Source organism: Denticeps clupeoides, chromosome 3 (assembly GCF_900700375.1).
Source record: "Denticeps clupeoides chromosome 3, fDenClu1.1, whole genome shotgun sequence".
Lineage (NCBI taxonomy): Eukaryota > Metazoa > Chordata > Actinopteri > Clupeiformes > Denticipitidae > Denticeps > Denticeps clupeoides.
Window position 1 is genome coordinate 33,399,469 of NC_041709.1, and position 12,538 is coordinate 33,412,006.

Genomic DNA, 12,538 nt, shown 5'->3' on the forward strand with positions numbered 1-12,538 from the left:
GTATTTTTATGAACTGAAGGCAGTTGGGAGGTTTGTTCATAGTGCAACTTTATTTTTTGCTGGAATGTTGAGATCTGTGGGTTTAATTGGTCTTTAGGTAGAAGTCATCGTGTATATCGTGAAGGTTAAAGGAGGGCCACCTCTGACGCCTCGAGGGTGAAGTCTTATAAAAGTCTGGCGGATGAGGAACCGCCAGATCGGCAGGATGTGCGTGGACCTGGTGTGGCCGAGCGCGTCTCTGCTTCTGTCTCTTCTCCCTGCTCTGTCGTTATGCGAACCTCTGTAAGTATACAGCACACACACACACACACACACACACACACACACAAACACAGATATAATGCTCTTCTCCCTGCATCTCCGCCACCTCAGCTACGTCATGTCAGCCCCAAGCCTCCTGAAGGTGGGCGGCCGGGAGCGAGTGTTCGTGGAGGCGCAGGACCACGCGGGGGCTGCATTTGACGTCCAGGTCACGGTGAAGAGCCACCCCGACAAGAAGAGGGACCTTCTCACCGAGACCGTGAGCCTGAGCGAGGCCAACCATCACCAGGCGCTGCTGGACGTCAAGGTTCGAGCTCCTGTGGCACCTGACCCGGTCATCTGTGCCGTGCATGTCGTTCGGTTTGGGTCAGCATTTCGCATTTTTACCTCCTAAGATCCCTTACGAGAGCTTTGCGGAGGGGACGAGGAGGGACACGTTGGTTTACCTGCAAGCGCAGTTTCCAGGTCGCCTGCTGGAAAAAGTGGTCCTGGTCAACTTCCAGTCCGGATATGTGTTTGTGCAGACTGACAAACCCATCTACACTCCGTCCTCCGCCGGTCAGCCAACCTATATGTGCCGACTCTTTATATTTCACCCCCTTTCGTGCCTTTTCTTCGGGGATGTTGAAAATAAAGTAAAAAACTGTATTTGCATGACAGGATAAACCGCATGGGGCACTTTAAAAGTGTTTTTTTTTTTTTTATTAACGTCTCATTTCTAGTGCGCTACAGAGTATTCACTTTGACCCCTGACCTGCAGCCAGAAGAGAACGCAGTGTCGGTCCAAATCATGGTGGGTGTGTGGGTGTGTTCACGTCACGGGTCGCGTTAGGGGGGCTCGTGAAATAAACCCCCATTTCTCGTGCCTAGAGCCCCGACGGCGTCGTGATCCAGGCAGACAGGCTGGGTCCCGGTGACGGATATAAATCCGGCTCCTTCAAGTTGCCGGACCTTGTCAGGTTGGTTTCTGGCCCACATGACCATGTAGCCTGTGGAATTTTTTATTAATATTGCAGAATGTCATTTTTTTTTATATTTACGTATTTAAATACAACATCCATGTCTTCAGTGTGCATTTTTGGTTCCTTGCAAAGCTGCCTTAACGGTGTGTCATTATATAATAAAATTGCTGAAATAATATCTGATATGAATTACATGTAGGTTCAACGTAGTGACAAGACATATAAAACATAAAATACATTTGAAACAGGCTCTATAATTTGAAGAGAAGTTTTTTTTTTCTATTTCTGAAGCTTTGGTGTATGGAAGATCATGACATGGTTCACCACTGCTTCACATGTCAACTTCACGTCTGAATTTGAAGTGAAAGAATATGGTGAGGACACCAATGCCTACCACGTGCTATATCTGAACATCGCCAAAGTATTATTATTATTTATTATATACAAATATATTACGTTTAAATCAATGACTCAGCATGTGTGGAATAAATGTATTCACCTTTTTTTGTGCAATATTTAACATATTCTGTTAAATACATATTCTGCTTCACTCATTTAGTCTTGCCAAGTTTTGAGATTACTCTCAGGCCCACACAACCGTTCTTCTACGTGGACGATTCTGAGCTGACAGTGAATATCGAAGCGAAGTAAGTTGTATTTATCAGTTGTGTATGAATAGAAAAACTCATAGTTCCAAATGCACACCAGTCTTCAGTGTCCTAACCTGCCCGATTATGAACATGCAAACATATTAAGTTTTAATATATATGTAACATTTACTAGGACAAGAAATGACCTTAAAATGATTTGTTGATTTGTGTGTTGATGTGTTGACCATCGTGTTGATGTGTTTGATTTCAGTTTTTAAAATGCATTTCAGAAGGCTGATATAATACATTATGGACTGTTTGTTTAAAAAAAAAAAAAAAAATATATATATATATATATATATATATATATATATATATATATATATATATATATATATATATATATATATATATATATATATATAATTTATTAATTTTATTCGCATCCTTTTGCCAATAGAAAATGCTTTAATTCAATGTCGAAACTTCCACCTCCATGTTTTTTTTACCCCTTGTTATGTACTGTATGCATACCTTCCACTGTGTTGCGCAAAAGTTCTTAGTCCAGACTACATTAAACCTTTTTTAATACATTAAACTTGCCTGAAAATATATTAATATGATGAAATACTATGGTAGCGGATAATCGTTACATCAGCTGATAATTTAATGGCATCCATGCCTACACACATTCCCTTGGTAAGAATATTGGACTTCTTCTGAAGGTATTTGTATGGGAAGGAAGTGACCGGAGTTGCATTTGTCGTGTTCGGCGTGATGACTAATGACCGAGATAAGAGGAGCCTCCCGGGGTCATTGCAGAGAGTAGAGGTGATGACACTCATTAACAGAACCTAAACACACACACACACACACACACACCAGGCAGGCAGACCATACAGGTGTAATATTGTAGGGTTTTTTTTTTCTCTCCTGCAGGTCATGGATGGTAAAGGCAAGGTGACTCTGAAGAGATCACACATCACCCAGGTTTTCCCGAGCATAACCGACCTGGTTGACTCGTCTCTGTACGTCTCAGTCACGGTGTCCACGGAAACAGGTGACATCCTGAGATCTACAATTTGCCTCGTTCATTGCACGCGTTCCCGCAGATGCCGAGTTGTCATGTAGATGGCGATGCGCGTGAAGCGTTTTTTCGTGTCGCCCCGTGTCTAGGCAGCGAAATGGTCGAGGCAGTGAAGAGGGGCATAGCGATTGTCACGTCGCCGTACACCATACGTTTCAAGAGGACGCCCAAGTACTTCAAACCAGGGATGCCCTTCGATGTCTTGGTATTTCTGGTCTTTTAGTGCATGTGTTGCTTGAGCTTAATTCTTTTACACCAGGGAGTTACTGCGTTAAAACCTCGTTACTGAGTGACGGAGTTACGGAACGTTCAGTGGGTGAATATTGTATATTATTTATCATATGGGCATGCTAGGTGTTAGTCGTGAACCCAGACAACTCTCCCGCCAAAGACATCATTGTGGAGATCAGCCCAGGGTCAGTGAGGGGGAGGACGGAGGAAAGCGGACTGGCCAGAGTCACTATAAACACTCCAGCGGGGATCTCCACTCTACGCGTAACCGTAAGTTCTTCTGTTCCATGCTAATGTGGGTGGTAATAGCCTAGTGGGTAACACACTCGCCTTTGAACCAGAAGACCCGGGTTCAAATCCCGCTTACTACCATTGTGTCCCTGAGCAAGACACTTAACCCTAAGTTGTTCCAGGGAGACTGTCCCCTGAAACAACTGATTGTAAGTCGCTCTGGATAAGGGCGTCTGATAAATGCCGTAAATGTAATTTCTCCATGGATTCTGGTTGATGGGTTCAGCGTCACGTTTTTCACTTGCGTTTGATCACAGGTGATGACTAGAGACCCGCGTCTGTCTGAGGCCAGACAAGGACGACAAACAATGACGGCGAATGCCTACCGACCTTCAAGAGGCTCCAGGAACTATCTGCACATTGGTGTGAATGCCGCGGAGTTGACCATTGGTGACCATTTGAAGGTCAACCTCAACCTGGGCGACAGTCCAGGAGTCCGCAGACAAGATTTCACTTATTTGGTTCGTTGTTATTGTATCATTGTAGTACTTTTTATGCTAATTATGGTCCATTCGCTAACTATGCTAATAGGCAGTGGTGGCCCACCGGTTATGGCTGCCCACTGCACTGCTGGTTAAAAGCAGAGGACATTTTGGTTGTGTCACCATGTGCTGTGCTGCAGTGTCTCACAATGACAATCAATTCACTTTCACTTCATTTTCACTTAGTCAAGTCAAGTCAAGTCAGCTTTATTGTCAATTCTGCCACATGTACAGGACATGCAGAGAATTGAAATGACGTTACTCTCTGACCCATTCAAGTAACATTAAATACAAAAACAGTAACAGTAACATTGAATACAAGGTATAAATACAATTAAAAAAAAAACACAATATACAATTTTTAAAAACACCATATACTTAAAAACACCATATACAAATAATATAAAATAATATAAAAAAAGAATAACAGTATTTTTCTTGCCAAACTTGTAGGTCATGAATAGAGGTCTGATTGTTCGTGCTGAGAGGTTCAAGAGAGAAGGTCAGTCCCTGGTGACACTGTCGTTACCCGTGACTAAGGACATGGTCCCCTCATTCCGAATTATAGCCTATTACCATGTGGGCTCCTCTGAGGTGGTTTCTGACTCGGTTTGGGTTGATGTGAAGGACACTTGTTTGGGGACGGTAGGCTCACTCTCACAGAAAAGCCCTTTTTGTTCCATCATTAGTCATCTGGATTTATGTTCCTGTCCTCTCCTAGCTCAGGTTAGCGCTTGACAGTCCGAGGCCTATGTACAATCCAGGGACACCCATCACCATGTCCATCACTGGGGAGCCAGGGGCGAAAGTGGGACTGGTTGCTGTGGACAAGGGAGTGTATGTCCTGAACAATAAGCACAGACTAACACAGACCAAGGTGAGAGCCATGCCCGAGGTGGACGAATGTCTCCACTGACGCCTAGCCGATGCTGGTCTGGAGTTCCACCCGCATTTGTGTTCCACCTGCAGATCTGGGACGTGGTGGAGAGCCTGGACCCTGGCTGTACAGCGGGCAGCGGGAAGGACAGTATGGCCGTTTTCTACGACGCCGGGCTGGTGTTTGCATCCAGCACTGCAGGAGGCACTGATACCAGGAGGGGTAACGCTTCCTCGAGATCTTTCAAATCAATGTTTCTGGTCTAATTTTCCCACAAATCAAGTCTGATTTATTCATTCATTCAGTTCATTCCTGTCCATCTCCAACAAAACGGCGTAAACGCGACATCACAATTCAGGAGGTCCACAGAGCACTTGGTAAGCGAGAAATGCTCCCCAAACTGTCCCCTGGTGAGCGTAGCGAGACCCCAGTGGACAGCATGCTTCTGCTCGTCCACAGCGAGCAGGTTCGCAGACGACCTGAGGCAGTGCTGCGTGGATGGGATGAAGGACGTTCCTCAGGCCTACACCTGCGACCGCCGTGCGGAGTACATCGTGGACGGCCCAGACTGCGTCAGCGCCTTCCTGCACTGCTGCAAAGAACTGGCCGCCAAGAAGAAGGAGACCAGGGTGGTGGAACTCATCCATTCACGCAGTGAGAACATCTTATGTTTAAGGAGATTACAAGATGGGAGTGACAATTTGTACGTTAGTGCTGCTTAGCTGCGTCATTCTTTGTCTTGCCGTGTGTAAATGAGCCCCGCCCTTTTTTTTTTTTTTGTTTGGATCTGGAAGATACGCGTCCTGATTTGCAGTGCTGCTTTTTGTCTTTTTCATGTGTTCAGGCGAGGAAAAAGACGACGATTTCGTGAGCTCTGAAGACATTGTGTCACGCACAGAGTTCCCAGAAAGCTGGCTGTGGGTGGACGAGGTTCTTCCTGTATGTCCTTCCCACAACAGAAACTGGTGTGTAGACAAAGTTGGATTTCAGATACATTCACTTGAGCCTTGACATCTGATTTAAATGTTCTTGAAATCCCTTCTCAGCATGTTCCTCTAAAAAAAATTAAAGAGGCACTTTTCATCTGAAAACGAAAATGTCTAAAAATGTTCCTTCTAAATGGGGTGTGGTGGTAGTGGCCTAGTGGGTAACACACTCGCCTGTGAACCAGAAGACCCGGGTTCAAATCCCGCTTACTACCATTGTGTCCCTGAGCAAGACACTTAATCTTAAATTGCTCCAGGGGGGGGACTGTCCCTGTAACTACTGATTGTAAGTCGCTCTGGATAAGGGCGTCTGGTAAATGCCATAAATGTTCTAAATGTCCACGGAACAAGCGCACGTTTCAGTCTTTCTTTACTCTGTGCAACACTCAGCGACACAACATCCATAACCAAGAGAAGCTTCTTACAAGACTCCATCACCACCTGGAAAATAACTGCCATCAGCCTCTCAACAACTAGCGGTAAAAATCGACCTCATATTAGCCTCAGAATAAGAATAAGAATAAGAATAACAATAATATATAGGAGATATTGCAATATGCTTTTATGTGTCTTTTCTCCTTTCGTTCAGGCATTTGTGTGGCCGACCCCTTGGACATTGTTGTCATGAAGTACTTCTTCGTTGACCTGAAGTTACCTTATTCTGCCGTGCGAAACGAGCAGATCGAAGTTAAAGCCCTCCTCCACAACTACAACGACTTTGCCATTAAGGTCAACGAGATCCACGCACGATGCTTGTGGCTCCGGAACCTTCCGCACGTCGTATTGACCCTGCATGCTCACCCGCCAGGTGGGCGTGGAGCTGGCCGAGAGCGACAACGTGTGCAGCTTGGCCACGAGGAGGGGCCGGTACCGCGTCACGGTAGACATGGACGCCATGTCGTCGCGGGCAGTGCCCTTCGTCATCGTGCCGCTGGCTCTGGGGAGGCTGTCCGTTGAGGTCAAGGCTGCCGTCCGTCGCTCAAGTCAGACGGACGGAGTGAAGAAGACACTCCGCGTGGTCGTAAGTCTGCGGTTCCGCCAAAACGATGTCACCTGAAATGTACCTGCGGCGGTCAACGCGCCTCACGCTCTCTCTCTGCATGAAGGCTGAGGGCGTGCCTGCCAGGGTGGACGTGAAGAAGCTGGTGCTGGACCCATCCAAGCACGGTCAGCGCCACCAGTTGCTCGTCGGATGAGATTCGGTCGGATTAAATGTGTCATGATGACAGTGACCTTTAACCCCTGAGCAGGTGGAGTTCAGAGGGAGGAGGTCATGGGGGTAGAGCTGGAAGATCGTGCCCCGGACACGCCGATGAGCACATACGTTACAGTTCTAGGTAAGTTCTAGGGTTTTTTTTTTTTTTTTTAAACCTGCAACTTCGTTTCTTGGTCCCATTTTGGTCCCCACGCCACTTTTCTCGCTGAGGTAACGAGATGAGCTTGACCGTGGAAAAAGCCCTCCGCGGGGACACGCTGTCCTCCCTCATCGTAGAGCCGGGCGGCTGCGCCGAGCAGAACATGAACAGCATGATCTTCCCGGTCATCGCCACTCACTACCTGGACAGGACTGGACAGTGGGACAGTGTCGGTGGGTCACAAGCAAGAGCCAGAGCCCTCGGCCACGTCATCAAGGGTGGGTGTAGCAGATGCACGAAATCAAGGCAACGATTCAATTATTTTGTCCGTTCAGCTCGTTCATAATTTAATCATTTGTATTAAACAAGAAGAAAGTGAAGTGATTGTCACTTGTGATACACAGCAGCACAGCACACGGTGCACACAGTGAAATTTGTCCTCTGCATTTAACCCATCACCCTGAGTGAGCAGTGGGCGGCCGTGACAGGCGCCCGGGGAGCAGTGTGTGGGGACGGTGCTTTGCTCGGTGGCACCTCAGTGGCACCTTAACCGCTAGGCCACCACTGCCCCTTATAAAAACTGTAACCGTGTTCTGCTTCAGGGGGTTAGGGATTTTCGGATGGATGTTACTATTTATCTAACGCCTGTGTGGAGGGGAAAATGTACGGGCCTAAACTTCTCATTTTCTATTTGACCACCACCTTTGGTCATGAAACAATCAGAAGACAACTGAGTGTCTTATGTCTGACCTTGTTGACGCAAAAGCTGAACATCGGCTGATAAAGGGACCCCCGTGCACGGTGAATTAAACTTGGTTCATTCAACTCACTCGGCTTTCTTTGTTGCAGCTCCCCGGACGGGACATGTACCGAAATTCCACACACAATCCGATGATATTTCATTTTCTGGAGCGTGAAACGTTTTCACTATCAGAGGGGTGGCAGTGGCCTAGTGGGTAACACACTCGCCTATGAACCAGGAGACCCAGGTTCAAATCCCACTTACTACCATCGTGTCCCTGAGCAAGACACTTAACCCTAAGTTGTTCCAAGGGGGACATGTCCCTGTTTGTAAGTGATTGTAAATCGTTCTGGATAAGGCCGTCTGATAAATGCTGTGAATGTAAATCAGAACGACGGGTCGCAGGAATAGAACATGCGCGCACTCGTATTACCAGTAGTCGTGTCTCTGTTCGGACGAATGACTGGACGTGTGTTCGCACCGAATTTTTATCGAACTGTTACGGTTCCAGGTTACAACCGGCAGCTTTCCTTTCGAAAAGCGGATGGTTCCTTTGGGTCTTTTGGACGTTCAACGCGGGGCACGTGGTCAGTCTCGCTCCCTCTTTCTACCTTAAATGCAAAGAAACATATAATGAAACAATAATTTGCGTACTTAAAAAAAAAAGAATAAAGTTGGGAAAAACTTTTTACAGCGTGTGTGTGACAAGACTAGCGTAGAGAAAATATAAATGTGGAAGAAATAAAAGCCGCTTCTTTCCTCTTCTGAAGGCTGACTGCCAAAGCTGCCAAGGTGTTCGCCATTGCCAGCAACTACGTCTACATCGACCCAAACGTGGTCTGCAGCGCCCAAGCCTGGCTCGTCCGCAACGGCGTCTTCCGAGACGCAGCCCCTGTGTACCACGGGGACATGCTGGTAGGTGGCGTGGGCGCGCGCCGAATCCGCACGTCTGCGGCCCCAACCTTGACCCAAACCGTTGTCTCCCGCAGCACTCTCTTCCGGCGTACGTCCTGATAGCCATGCAAGAGGGGAGCGGGCTCTGCCGCCACGTCGCCGTGAGTGCAACGCCGTCCTCGCGACGCCTGGCAGTGGCACTGGGCGTGACCTCCAACCGCTGTCGCCATCTAACCCTCAGGGACTTGCCGACACCATCAGCAGAGTCATCGTGCATCTGGAGGGCAGAGTGTCCTCAATGAGAGACCCCTATCAGATCTCCATGGTCTCCTATGCCCTGGCCAACGCTGGAAGGCTCAATAAGGACGTCCTTCTAAGATGTGCTTCTGCAGGTGTGTCACTTTTAATATTTATATGTTTTTTTCATCTCTTGTCTGACTTTAAGCCAATGCTTGGCACCAATACTGCAACAAAGGTCTTTATTGTCATTGCACATTCGTGCTTGTTACATTAGTACAAGGAGATTGTGGTCCAGCCCGCAACCCCTCAGTGCAAAATGCCACAATCAAGGTAGTGGTAAGCAAAATAAATATGGAATAAATCCAAATCTGTACAGGGGTGTGCAAAACTAGCTGAAATAAGAGTTGAAAAGTGCACAAATGAATAAGTGAGAATAATGTTGGTCTGACATTGTGCCTTCAAATACAGATCACAGCCACTGGCCTGTGAAAACCAACCCCTACTTCACTCTGGAGGCCACTGCCTATGCTCTGCTTGCACTAGTGAAGGTGAAGGACCTTGAGGCGGCTGGACCTCTGGTCAGCTGGCTAAACGCTCAGCGGTCGTCCAGCGGAGCCTTCGGGTCGAGTGAGGTGAGCAGCCTCCGAATATGAGCGACGGTTTGGACGAATGGCGTGAAAGTGAGGAAGCGTCCTTGGTGCCCCCTTTCCCCCTACAGAGCACCCTAATAGTGTTCCAGGCGTTGGCCGAGTATCAGATGCATGCGACGGGGCTGCAGGATCTGAACATGGAGGTGACCGTCAGTGAACCGGGCCGGGACATCAAGTGGCTCTTCAACAAGGACAACCAGCTGGTGCCTAAGTCAGAGAGGGTGAGAAACATGGAAACATTTTCAGACGATACGCCATATCAAAGAATCTGGGGAACCGTAACCTACAGATTCCGTGTTTTTTCTTCGTGCACAGATGCGTCATGCTAATGATCGCATTGTTGTGACTGCTAAAGGAAGAGGTCAGGGGTCACTGTCGGTAAGTTCCAGTAAGTTCCATGGATCCTTCACCCAAATCCTTCTACACACCTGCAGAGAGCGAATACTTTTCTCTGGAACACTTAGGTGCTCACCATGTACTATGCAATGCCCAAGGAGAAAGACTCAGACTGCTCAGACTTTGCCCTTGAAGTGTCCATGGAGAAGGACCACAGAGGTTTGACGCCAGGATGATGAAAGTGACTTTTCTACATTAGTTTGTTCCACAGCTTTGTGAATAGTTTTTTTTTTGGTTTCTTCAAGTTTCGTACGGACCAGCCTTGGAAACATACAGACTCATCATAGACGTCATGTAAGTGGATGGAAATGGAAGCATGGGAAAATTAGCAGTAATGTAGCTTCGCACCAGTGAAGAAGAATGTGATTCTGGCCTGTGTGTGTTAAAATATGAAGGTTCTGAAGGTGAATACCGCCATGAACTCCTGCAGGTACCTGTCCAAGAGTCGAGATGCCACCATGTCAATCCTGGACATCAGCCTGCTGACGGGATTTGTTGTGGATGAGACCGACCTTGCGGCTGTGAGAAAGGCCAGATTCATCTCCTGAATCCTCCCTAAAAAATGAAACCGTCCAAGCCACCTGCCTTCCTTTCCACAGCTGACCACCGGAAAGGACAGATACATCCAGAAGTTTGAGATGGACAAGCAGCTGTCGGACAGAGGCTCCCTCATCATCTACCTGAACAAGGTATCTGAATAGTTCCACTGGACCAAGTGGGTGGGTGAGAGGGTCCCGTCTGCCTTCTTCTCGGTTTCTTCTTCTCAACTTCCTGTTATTGGTCCAAAGACCCGAACATTCCTAAGGAACTCAAATGGACGCCACGTTTTCTGTCTCTCAGCGTTTATCTGCTCTGCACTTTTATCTCAGGTGTCCCACCAGAGGCCAGACCGATTAGTCTTCAGGATGCATAAGATTCTGTTGGTCGGCGTGCTTCAGCCTGTTGGTGTCACCGTTTACGAATATTATTCAGGTGGGCGTGCTGATTCGCGCGCCGTACCCGGCGGAGGCGGGCGCAGTGCAGTCCCTCACAGGTCACTGTTCCCTCTCTTTCCAGAGAAACGTTGTGTGAAGTTCTACCACCCACACAAGATGGATGGCGCCCTGAGAAAGATCTGTGACGGAGGCGTTTGTGAATGTGCTGAAGGTGAACGCTCTTCCAGAACTGCTGAAGCGTTCTTGATCTTCACTGTCATACCAGGATGTAACACTAGGTGGAGCCTTCATAGAAATATCCCTAATTTCGGGGCAGAATGGTACTTTATTTCATGCCAAAGAAAGAGAACATTTACATTTTACAGCATTTACCATACGCCCTTATCCGGAGTGACTTATAATCAGTAGTTACAGGGACAGTCCCCCCTGGAGACACTCAGGGTTAAGTGTCTTGCTCAGGGACACAGTGGTAGTAAGTGGGGTTTGAACCTGGGTCTTCTGGTTCATAGGCGAGTGTGTTACCCGCTAGGCTACTACCACCCTCATATCCCTCAAGAGAATGTTCCCGTGCTCTCGTCCCTCCACCAGAAAACTGCAGTTTGCAGAAGAAGGAGAAGATCGGGGACAGTCAGCGCGTGCGGATAGCCTGCGAGCGAGGCCGGGATTACGGTAAAAATCTCTTTCTTTACTTCCCCGGGTCTTTGGATGCATGACCCCCTGCGTTTGTCCGCAGTTTACAAAGCTACAGTGGAGAGAATTCATCTAAACGCCGTGAGGGACGTATACTACATGAGGATTAACAGTAGTCTGAGATGGGGTGAGTGTCTCCCGAGAAGTCCCGTTCACATTACGGTGAAAAGCATTCAACTTTTTGGTGGTTTCAGACGCCGATGAAGATGTTGTGGACCAGCTGCGCGCCTTCATATCCTACCCGCAGTGCCGGGACGCGCTGGAGATGAAGCAAGGAAAGTCGTACCTGGTGATGGGCCAGTCAGCAGACATCAGCCGGGTCGCAGGAAGGTGGGGTTCACGCGCCCCAACGCGATGTGATCCGAGAGCTGGCCGTTTCTAACGGAAACGCTCTCCTCTCGCCTTCTGCAGGTACGAGTACTTGGTGGGCTTTGACACCTGGATCGAGTACTGGCCCACTGAAGAGGAGGGCCGCACAGATGCCTTCAGGGTCCGGTATAAAGGCATCGCCTACCTGGAGCAAGAACTGGCTTACGGCTGCTAAACGTTCCTGTCTTTAAATCCGTTTTTTTCTGAGTTTTAACAAATAAATGAATGCAGCAAGTGTAATACGTGTTGCTCGTGGGATATTAGGAGCTATCTACTGTCATTAGATATTGATGACTGTCTGCATACCTGTGCCAAATGTGCCGCGGACAGCATTTAAAATAAAAAAAATGCAAATTGCTGATCTTTTCTCCACATGAATTTACACTATAACACAGTAGTAATGCATCTACACATAATTGATCATTCGTGACCGGAATACTTTTGCAGCACACCTCCGTTCGCAGCTTCTCAGCGCTTTAACAGTAAGATGTGTCTTTTTG

The 12,538-nt window shown here is 47.7% G+C and overlaps 1 protein-coding gene across 2 annotated transcripts; it reads left to right on the forward strand.

Annotated features, from left to right (window-relative positions):
* Nucleotides 1–202: 202 nt before the first annotated feature.
* Nucleotides 203–12,299, forward strand: LOC114785600 (complement C3-like). Of its 2 annotated transcripts, XM_028971984.1 has the most exons (41): nt 203–282; nt 373–568; nt 657–819; nt 984–1,054; nt 1,132–1,220; nt 1,515–1,597; nt 1,783–1,870; nt 2,539–2,644; nt 2,753–2,873; nt 2,990–3,105; nt 3,255–3,401; nt 3,680–3,883; nt 4,358–4,549; nt 4,626–4,781; nt 4,874–5,003; nt 5,087–5,158; nt 5,241–5,435; nt 5,626–5,746; nt 6,158–6,246; nt 6,357–6,496; nt 6,576–6,788; nt 6,874–6,934; nt 7,018–7,104; nt 7,194–7,400; nt 8,376–8,451; nt 8,635–8,779; nt 8,854–8,919; nt 9,000–9,150; nt 9,467–9,630; nt 9,717–9,869; nt 9,964–10,026; nt 10,113–10,203; nt 10,290–10,338; nt 10,475–10,565; nt 10,644–10,733; nt 10,914–11,016; nt 11,101–11,190; nt 11,568–11,648; nt 11,713–11,796; nt 11,864–11,999; nt 12,081–12,299. In XM_028971984.1, the coding sequence occupies exons 1-41, from the start codon at nt 206–208 to the stop codon at nt 12,211–12,213; spliced, it is 4,890 nt and encodes a 1,629-aa protein (XP_028827817.1). In that variant the 5' UTR covers nt 203–205; the 3' UTR covers nt 12,214–12,299. The 2 variants fall into 2 exon arrangements, 1 of the variants encoding a protein (XP_028827817.1); XR_003749081.1 differs by lacking the exons at nt 10,914–11,016; nt 11,101–11,190; nt 11,568–11,648; ... (1 more) ...; nt 11,864–11,999; nt 12,081–12,299 and having other exon boundaries at nt 206–282; nt 10,440–10,565; nt 10,644–10,656.
* The last annotated feature ends 239 nt before the right edge of the window (nt 12,300–12,538 follow it).